We start from the raw sequence: 11219 nt of genomic DNA, 5'->3' as shown, positions 1-11219 counted from the left end.
TTAGTATACATTATCATACCGGGTATACATTATATACCGGGTATACCGGGTATACATTATCATTACCGGGCTTGGGGGTGAAATTTTTCATATTTGAATCCGTCATATCTCGGCTATGAAAAATCTTATCAAAAAATTAGACATCGCATTTTGAAGGTAAAGAGTAGTTCTTTACGATGCCATTGTCAGTTTGTGAAAAAAAATTTTTTCGCGATGTTACGGGGCCTCGAACACATCAAAATAACGGGTTTTTGACCCTTTTAGGTTAGAATATCTCGAAAACTGAGGGTGATGGAATTTTTCTGAGGTCAGATTCGGATTCAGCGCAGCAAAAACCTTCGGGTATAGTAGGTCTGGTCTCTGGTTCTGAGAATTGTTGGCCTGTGTAATTTTTAACAGAATTACTAATTTGACTCTTTTAAGAAATCTGAAATCTTTGGCAATACCTTAAAATATTAGAAAGCTTACAACATTTGCCCACTTTTGTGAATAAAGTCTATGGATTCCATTCAAATATTATAAGATCCCGTGAAATTGCAAGAAATCCTGTAATATTTATTTTAAAAAACCTTAAAGGCTTTTAAAATCTCTCATAGTCATTGAAATCCTTTAGAGATTTTAGAGAATAAATTGGAATCTTTTGAAAAATCCTGAAACCTTATTGGGCCTAAACTGTCATTTTATAAATTTCCTAATATATCTGTAATCTTTACGAAAAAATCTATATTATTTACCCGTCCTTGAAATTTCAGTTTTTGCAATTTGATCCTTGGTACGAGGACCTGGAAAAAATGATGCCTAAAGTGCAATCGATAAATTCAACAGCTGAATTAAAACCAATTCCCTTGGCAAGTTTTGCAGAAAAGGAAGGTTCACAATATCTATTTTACCAAGGCTCTCTAGACTATCCGCCTTGTTCGGAATCTGTGACTTGGTTCGAACCTACGTTTGGTGTCTCTATTTCCAAAAACCTGGTAAGAATATATATATTTATTTGAAATTTATACAAAGATTAGTTTGATAATTTATTTACCAATACTATTTTATATTCGTACTTTTTCTTTCAGCTAAATGAATTCAGGAAAGTAAAGTTGGAGGGGGGAGACGTGTCAAATGTTAGGCCTCCACAGCCCGCAAACAATCGTCCAATGAAGTGGGTGGAAGCCTATGAAACGCACAACGGATAATTGGCAGTAAACGGCTACGCTCGGGAATGGTTTTCTGCAGTTTTTCACTCCCTTGACTAAAAGTCTAAGCAAATACAAGCATCTCTAATAAAAATCCGGCTGCAGACGGTAGGAGGTAGATAATATAGGCATGGGGGTTTTGTGTGCAAATGTTTAATAATAATGTATGTTTTATTGATAAAGTAATATAAAGTCCACGTTCGGATCAATAATTTTTTTCCTTTAGTTATTTTAAGAATATACTTCCGTTATTGCACATTTAGATATAAATTATTTCTAATGATTTCTCCTATCTAACATTTTTTAAAATGACATCTAGATCTGGGGTGATACCCGCAGTAAATTAGGCAAAAAAACATCTTCTTAAGTAGCCGATTTAAACAGTAAGTGAAAGTTTTATCTGCCCGACAGCAGTATATTTTTGTTGAGAATGACAACTCAAACTCTAGGACAAAAATTCCTAGTAATTTTCCAGATTTCTTCCGGGTTGCAAAAATGTTTCCCGGTCATCTTCCTGAATCCAATTAGAAAAATTTAAAGACGTATTAATTTTCAACTCTATTCAAACAATAAGAAGCCCTAATTTTATAAATGGCACAGTGCGAAGGTAATATTGTGAAACTTACAAACAGGCTAAGTCACCTTAAAATGAAAACACACAAAATTCTGTACATACGGCCTACTTCAGTTTCATGTATTCACGTCAATAAAATTTACTGAAAAATTTCGAAATTTAATTAAACACAACATCAACCATGATACAAAAGCTTTTTCTAATTTAAATATGTTTTATTCTAGAGGCTTCTAAAGTAGACACTGATTAAAAACAATATTTATCATTTAAAATTTTCAAAAAAGCAGCCTTTAATATAAAAAAGGTAAATCTTTGAAGTGTGAAAAATTAGTAAATCTCTAAACGAGAATCACTTTCATTTCTTTTAAACTGAAAAATATGTTTAAAAGCTTCCGATCATAAAAAATTTATCTTCGAAGCATGAGAAATTAAAATTCTTTCAATGTTGATTGTTCCCGGTAGTTTTAATACTAAATAATATAAAATTTTAGGAATCGATGATTCTGAAAATCATAATTGATTTTGAACCGTTTAATAAACTTTTTCGTTTTGCGCTCTATCAAAATATGTTGGAAAAAATTCACATTATCGTAATTTTAACATTATTATGGATGCCAATTTTTCACGTATCTGAAAAACTTAACAGTTCCCAAATATAAGGCTTTTTTTTAATTTTGTAAATAGAGTACGTCATCTTCACCGAGACTTTGCAATGAAAAGTTATTTTTCTTCAATACGTTGAAAGTAGAATTATTCACACACCTAATCTATTTTATCTTCCTTTGTTCACGAATCATGTCAACGTCCATCAAAAATATACTCTACCACTTTCCAGAAGCAATAATTTTTTTTCAAATCATTAATAGTAGAGAATAATTAAAAAAAAATGAGGAATTTTTATTAAAAATTACGACTTTTTCCTTAAATGGAAGAAAAAACTAAAATATTCCTAAAGGCTTTCAGATTTAAAAATATTTTTGCGAGCATCTCTGGAGACCCCAGTTTTTATATAATTCTAAATATTTACACAAAAATATATTTTCTGAAGAAAAAAAAATGTTTCTCAACATCAGTTTCAATTCTCCAAATCGAAAATTTTGAATTTAAATTCTAAAAATAATATTTCAACTATTAGAAAAAATACAGCATTTTAGTTTGAACTATGAATTTATTTATGATATTAAATTCGTAAATTCATATCGCATGGATGAAATGAAAAAGAGATTTCGAAACGAGACTCGTTTAAGTCCAGTTTAAGGGCCAGAGGAAATTATTTTGCTACCAAGAAAGTGATTTTTTCAACAAAATTCTTAACTTTTTAACAAAAGCTGTGAATTTCCAATTGACAAAGATAAATTTTGGAGCAAACATTTAACGGATACATTTTCAGGTTATTCTCATGCGTGAAGAATCATTTGTCACCCAGAACATTAACTTTCTAACGAATGTAATCTGGTGATTTCAAAACCCTAAAGTAATATTGTGAAATTTGTAAAGAAAAAGGATTGGAAAAGATTGAAAGGATTTCAATATGAGATTATCTAAGCATAAAAAATATTAATGTTTTATTGAAAAATGCACGAATTATGACTAGGAAGGCACTTCAGGTTGAAAAATTTCGAAAATTGTTATGATCAAAAAGTTATATTAGTCATATTTTTCGTTTTTAAAATTAATCTTTAGCCATGAAAATAAATTCTGATGAATACAGTTAAATTTTAAACCAAACAAGATTAAAGAAAAATTGGTAAGTTAAATTTTCAGTTAAGAAACTAATTCTCAAACAAAGAGACGAATGTTTAACTATAATAATAAAAAATAAAACTGAAGTAATTAAATTTTCTGTTTAAAAGTTTATTTTCAAACAAAAAAAATAAAATAAATTTTTTACAAAATACTTGAATTTTGAAATGGAATAGTTCAATTTTAGGTTCGAAAAATTAATTCTTAACCATTGAAAAAACGCATTTCCAACAAATAAGCTAAATTTTCAACCAAAAATATGAATTTTCTACAAAGGAAAAGAATTTTTAACAAAATGTTAAAAACAGTTGAATTTTCAACTTTAAGAGAATAATTTTCAACAAAAGATAGGAATTTTCAAATAAAGTGACCAAATATTCCACTGGAATAATTAGATCAGCTACGGAATTAATTTTCGAAAAAATAGAACAAATTTTAAATCCTTAAATTGTTTTAAATGTATTTTTACTAATAAATAGATTTTGAATTCTGATTCTCATCAATATTTTGTTCTAGTGTATTCTCTTTCGTAAAGAACCCTGCTAAAAATAATTGTAATATAAAAAAACAGAAATTTAAAAAATTATTATTTACGGCATTAATAAGGTCTAATAACAATCAACTGCAGTAAAATTACACTTTGTTAGAGGGTCCTAATATTCACAACTTTTTAATTGTTATTTTCAATTTTCAACATTTTAGGACTTTTTGAGTTGAAAATTAAACTTTTTGTATAGAAAATTAACCTTTTTTGGTTAAAATAATTCAAATCCGCAATAGCATTCTGCTATTGCTTGAAGAAACCCAGGTGGGGTTCCAATGATTAGTGCCAGTGCCAACTGCAGATGCTCTTATCCTAGGCCCTGAAAAATAATTTTATAATTACCCTAAAATATTTGAAATCTTTTGAGATCCCATGAAACAATTAAAAGCTCTTAAAAATTCCATAGAGTGTAAAAAAAAATAAAATCTTCAAAATCTTTTGGAATACCTTCAAATTATTAACATCTTTTAAAAACGGCTTGAAATCTGTTAGAGTACTCTAAAGGATTATAAAAAAATTAGGAAAATTAAGAAATGGGTAAGGACCTTAATTTAATCACAATGGTTAACCCATGGGATAATTTAATAAAAGAAAGTACCTAAAGTAGTTATATTTTTTAAATATTTATTAACTAATTTTTAATTTGTATAGAATTTTCATTTATAGTTAATAAATTACACATTATTGAATTTGAAACGTCCATAATTGAAATTATTTAATCCAAAAATGAAAATGATTCAACTTCAAACACTTTCATTATGGAATTGTCTAAACATTAAAATAGTTATTTTTCATTAACAAAGTACGAAGAAAGACTAGTAAAAGACTTCAGGTTGAAAAATTTCAACTTAAAACCTAAAAGATGAAACAATATTCAAGATTTTGGTCTTTGAAAGCTACAATAATTAAATACTGAGAACAATTATAATATTCCTAATATATATAACGCAGTTTCGTTTTAGTTTTATTTAAGTTAATTTATTTTATTTCGTTAAATTTTAAGTTTATTATTTTACAGAATAATAGAGTTTCTTTCAAATTGAAAACAACAAACCAGAAACAGTAAACGCATGCGCGATGGTCTTACAAAAGAAAACGTTTCGTACCCTATTAAGACGTTAGAAAAGTGATTTTTAGGGTCGGTAAGGGTTAAAATTTGTTTTTTAATACATTTTTCCCTGAAATTCATTTCATCATCTGTTACAATTATTAACTACAATAGTGACGTTAGATTAAATAAAAATTATATTACGCCATGTTTTTTTTTGCATTGCTATTAGTGAAAAATACCAACTTCACAGTGCATATTTTATATGAATAACCTAAGCTTAGCATGGAGAATGATACTTCGGCAGACCCCCACCCATCCCTTAACGTATCACGTATTTTGTGAATGACCCTTAATATGTTCTTGATCATGCATTATTTTTGAACGTTAAACTTATTTCGACACTTTATAACGTTTTTGTAGAGTATATTATTGATAAACTTTCAACCTCATTTTCTCAGTTGGACAGTTCAGGGATATGGCGTACTATAACTTTAGAGAGAACAAATTTTGTCACTAGCGTTCTTTTGGTAGTCCAAACTTTGGCGCTTATACATGCACTTTTGCGGTGGATATTTCTGGAAGAAGGTAGGATGAACAGGCGAACAAATTTGTTTGAAAGAAGTGGTGTTTTTTCTAATTTTCAGGTTTTCGAAGATGAATATCTTGAAAAAAAATTTTGATGAGCAATTTTACTAAACACCCTGCAAAAGGTTGGTACCAGTCCTTATTTCTAAACAATTTTTACAATTTTCGGTAGTGTACTTGGCTTATAATAAATGATCAAAGTTTACGATGACACAGTTTGACAGGTCACTCCAAACACATTTTTCCTCTCCTATTTCAACTGTAACTCTAAAATATCATTATGGATAATACATTTAAATCATCCCTGATCGCACTGTTGCTATCTTATTCATTTCAAACAAGTAACTTTAGTGTCTAATTTATTTGAAAAATGACATGCTATCGCCATTTTTGCACGTCCACATTTTTTCAATCATTTCTTCTAAATCGATAAAAATAATTTATTATTCGTAAAATACAAGAATCGAAACTAGAAATATAAGATTTAATTACAGACCAGTTAAAATTTGTTTCTAAAATTTGACCGCAATCGGTTTCAGGAGATCATTCATGGAGTTACCCTATGGGATGTACAAATTTTATAATTCTGGAATAACTAAAAACATTTGAATTAGAATCCTAGAGAAAACATGAAAATTATGAGCAAATACAGCAGAGTGATTCAGAGACACACGCCATTAGAACATTTCATTTGCTGATGCCTTGGAAATGATTCATGTCGAATAGAGGCATGTTTTCAAGAAACAAACATTTAAAACCTTTAGCATAAAAATAGAATATTTTTTTCATTAAATTTTTCACAGTCAAATATAATTCAATTTTAAATAGTTATATTTTTAAAATCTCCAATTCAAATTTTGCTAAGTTTAAAGAACCTATATTTAGCTTTTAATCCGAGATTTGTTTAAGCCTTAGAAACAGTTGTTTTTCTTTGAAAAAAGAACAAAGTAAGAAGAGTCTTTTATGAGGGGTGTGAGGATTAAAGTCAATTTACCCAAGAATCTGGTGTGTTTCATTTATGTCATCACTAAATTTTAAATGCGACGAACTAAAGAAATGTTTACAAAAATAAATTCACGACCCAATCACGTGCTTAATTACCTATGACAAGACGAGCTGAGAAATATAGGAGTGCCTATACACATAGTTTTCTTTTCAAGAGCGAATTCATTCTTCGAGACACTGCAATCTGATTTATAAACTTCACAACTTATTCATCACACCACTGGATTTTCAAGAGAACCATGAAAAAAGTAAGAATTAAAATTTATATTTAATACAAAGTTGTAATATACTTTTTTATATTATTTTAGAATAAGGAGCGTTCCGAAATGTACCTACCATTCTGCAAATAAATATTATATTTTGTTAAACAATGTAAAAGCAATATTTTTTAAAAATTATTTAAATAACAAAAATAATAATTAAGATAATTATTTCCTAATAAAAAGCTTTCTTTGTCCACTTCTTCCAGGCACATTTACTTTTAAAGATGCTAAAAACTGGGGCACACACTATAAAGAATGTAAAGGCCAATTTCAAATCCCGTAGAAGAGGATCAACACTCCAAGATTAGTAATTTTCCAACTATTGAGGAAAATATGAAATTTACAGACTTTCATGAACTGCCAACGAAAACCATTATTAAGAATACTGGTCACACTGGTATTGAATATTAATAATTTTGAATCATTAATTTAATTCTGCTGTAGTTTATTTTATAATTTATTTTACATTTTTTATAATACAGTGGAATTAACTGGTGATTGGTCTGGAACAAATCCAAGGCTTACTGGTGGACCTTTTCATGAGAATTACGTATTGGAAAAAATCATTTTCCGTTGGGAACCAAAACCGGTAAGTCTTTCAAAAATGTATTACACTCTCTCAATTTAAATTAGTTAAATTTTGCTAACTATACTAGGGTAATTTTACTACTTGAATTTAAAAAAATTGAGAAGTTTATTTAAAAAAAGGATCTATTGTTGCATTTTTGAACTTTTTGACACTATGAGATTGCAATATCGTGAACTGTGTAAGTAGGCTACTAACTGTGTAATAACAAAAATTACAAAAAAATTAGTAAATATTCTCACTTAAAAGAAAGGTATTCCAGGTGTTCCTCGCCGTTTTGATTCTGCCTTATATATGTCGTAGTACTCAAAAAAGTAAGTTATCTAAGTAAGCTAGTAAGTATCTGCGGAAAAAGACTTTAAAGGGAAAAGTTTTCTCGTGATTGAAGATGAACATCGTAATTTTCGCAACAACAAAAATAAAGGGGGTAAATTACCCCTGCATATTTTTAAATTTGTGCTGAACATTGTTCAATTCACAGGATAACATTTAGAAAGCATTCATTTTGCATTTCAGACAAAAATAAATTTGACGTGTTTCGCCAAAAAAAATTTGTTTTAAATGAATGGAAGTAGCTGCCCCTCAACACTTTTAACTCTGTGTCCATGATAATATATACATTCCACACGCAAAGCCTTTTGGGAAAATAGATTTATAATGAAGGAAGTAAAATAGAGTCGATTCATCATGAGTAATACAATTACGTGGGGGTAAAACACCCCCCAAGTATGTATAAAATTGCAAAATAAGTCTAAAATCAATCAAAAAATACCAAAGAAAATACGTTTTGCACACTACAAAGAGCATGAAGATATTTATATATTTTTAAGAGAAATAGAGTATTAAAGAGAGTAAATAACCCTGAACAATTTTTATTTTAAAAAAATAATTAAAATCCTTAAACAGTATACATACTGTACAGACAAATTATACCTTTAGGTCAAATTTACAATTCTTGATTTCTAGACAGTATATCGAAGATTTATTCTTCAAACTTCATCACTAAAGCTAAAGTCTATCGGATTTGCGAATTTACCTGGTTTTTCTGCAATATAAATTTGATTTTGTACCATGAATATTTAATAATATTGGTATATCTTAGCGAGATTAATTGATTATGCACCAAAGACTGAAGCTTAATAATATTATTCCTGATATATATTAATTGATATCGCAATTCATTAAAATGACTAAATAGGAAAAGTGACGAACATAATTTTTCTAAACTCTAAACCCAAATACATCTAAAGGTTGATTTTTGCCTGTTGTCATTGTTAAAATAAGTAAAAAATTTACATTGCAAAAAACCCCTTTGTTTTGTTGCAAGATTCAATTTATCACAGAATGTATATTTGTACAATAATAGAATAGCTGAAAACAAATAATGAATCCTATCAGCACAAATATTAAGTAAACATGATATGATAATATGTAATTTAATTAAATTTTAAAATGATTCCAACAGTAACAAGAGGAAAGATTCAATATTCTTTGTCAGCTATTCTATCATTGTATATTCTGTGATGAATTTTGTCCGGCGGAAAAAAAAACGTGATTCATTCACAATAGATCGCAAAGCTTAAAATAAAACAAACTTTGAAAATAATGCGCGCAAGATTTAATTATAAAGGTTATTAATGTGAAACAATTTAGGGGTAGTTACCCCCTTCAGTCCTCTTTTTTTTAAATACGTAAATACCTTCATCTTCTTTTCTGTGTGCAACACGTATTTTCTTTGGTTTTTTATGCTCGGTTTCATAGTTATTGTGCAATTTTGTATATAATTTAAAAAAAAATTTTTCTGTGAATTTAAAAATGTTCAGGACAACTTTCAAAATATGCTTTTCCGCAGATAAAAAAAATACATGTCACTTTTTTTCCGAGTACGACAGCATATCTCAGAGAGAATTAAATCGGCGAGGGAAACCTGGAGTACCTTCCTGGTTTGTAACATTCTCAGGTATAATAAATTTGTAATTTTTTACTATTTAATTCGTGAAATGATAAAATATTAATATTTTATTTCTCAAATATTCGATGAATATTTAAGACTTAAAAACAATGCAAACTGAATTCAAAAGAATTCAAATGTGTAAAAAAGCAAAATCCGTTGATTTGAATAAGGTTGGAGTGGATTCAAAGAAATTAAAGGAAAGTGAGAGGAATTCAATGCTGACGTAAAAATTCAAAAAATTGCGAAAATTCATTGAATTTAGTAAGTTTGAAATAAGTTTCAAAAAATGTAATGAAATTTGAAATAATGCCCATGAATTGATGATATTTTATAATGAATTAATAAGAATTCAGGTTAAATTCCAAATTAGTGTCGAAACAAATTGTTACAATAACGGTCTAAACTATTTTCAATTATTTAAAATCTCTTAAAGCTTTTTAAAGCTCTTGAAAATTCCTTGGATGTAACACAAATATTCAAAAAAAATTAAACCCCTTAAAATTCTGTTAAAAATGCATGTCCTAGAAAAATTAAGAAGAGAAAGAAAAATGTAATTTGTCTTTAGGAAAAATTCTATATTATTCATCTATACCTGAAATAGCAGTTTTTGGAATTTGATCCTTGGTTAAAGGACCTGGAAAAAGTCATAAATGATGTGAAATCCATAAATACAACAGGTGAGTTACACCCAATTCACTTAGCAAGTTTTGCAGATAAAGGAAGTTCACAATATCTATTTTACCAAGGCTCTCTGGACTATCCGCCTTGCTCGGAATCTGTGACTTGGTTCGAACCTACGTTTGGTGGCTCTATTTCCCATGACCTAGTAAGAATATCTGATAATTTTAAAAATATACGAAAATGAGTTTAATCATTTATTTAATACTACTATTTTATAGTTTTAGATGTCAGTTTTGTTTGTCTACTTGGTCTAGATCAATATTATTAAAACATTGATTAATCTTAAGATTGTGAAAAAAATGCTCTTTAGCTCCTCTGGGATGTGAGCCCAGATCCTTCAGATTTCCGGTCTGATGCTCTGATGCTCATATTCCAGCGGAGCTAGAGAGCATATTTCACAATCTTAAATTAATCAATATTTTTATAATATTGATCTAGACCAAGCAAACAAACAAAATTGACATCTAAAACTATTAATTTATTTCCCTGGTCAAACAAACATCTATCCATAATTAAACTACTATTTTATATTCGTACTTTTTCTTTCAGCTAAATGGATTTAGGAAAATAAAGTTGGAGGGGGGGGGGGATGTGTCGAATGTTAGACCTCTACAGCCGGCAAACAAACATCCAATGAAGTGGATGAATGCTGATGAAGTGCAACACGGATAAATTTCGGTAACTGGCTGCCCTCGGGAATGGCTTTCTGTAGTTTTCCACTCCCTTGACTAAAAGTATAAGCAAATGCGAGCGCCTCTAATAAAAATCTGGCTGCAGACGGTGGAAGGGAGATAGTATGGATATGGGGGTTTTATGTAAAAATATATTAAAAGAATGTAAGTGTGAGCAATAAAAAAATTAATTCTTTGTTTGCATAATAATTTTTAAAATATTTATCAATAATTTTTTCACAAAATGATAGTGGCTGTAATCACAACCGCAGGATTTCAGCCACAACCACGTCTCACAACCGTGAGATAGGTGGTTACAGTCTGTAAAGGAATCAATACGACGATCCAGCAAAAGCCTCGTGGACCCTAAGAACA

At 29.0% G+C, this 11219-nt stretch overlaps 2 protein-coding genes across 2 annotated transcripts in view; one reads left to right on the top strand and one right to left on the bottom strand.

Moving 5' to 3' along the window:
- Nucleotides 1–1316, top strand: part of LOC117177092 (carbonic anhydrase 1-like) — a 30591-nt gene extending 29275 nt beyond the window's left edge. The window contains exons 5-6 of the mRNA XM_033367582.1: nt 753–974; nt 1068–1316. Coding sequence (XP_033223473.1) covers nt 753–974; nt 1068–1187 — 342 coding nt within the window. The 3' untranslated portion in view covers nt 1188–1316. The remainder of the gene's footprint in view (nt 1–752; nt 975–1067) is intronic.
- LOC117177087 (locomotion-related protein Hikaru genki) overlaps nt 1–11219 on the bottom strand; it is a 530094-nt gene that overhangs the window by 261864 nt on the left and 257011 nt on the right. The window lies entirely within an intron of this gene.

The sequence above is a fragment of the Belonocnema kinseyi genome, chromosome 7 (genome assembly GCF_010883055.1).
Source record: "Belonocnema kinseyi isolate 2016_QV_RU_SX_M_011 chromosome 7, B_treatae_v1, whole genome shotgun sequence".
NCBI lineage: Eukaryota > Metazoa > Arthropoda > Insecta > Hymenoptera > Cynipidae > Belonocnema > Belonocnema kinseyi.
Note: the sequence above shows the minus strand (reverse complement) of the source record. Positions and strands in the feature narration are given on the sequence as shown.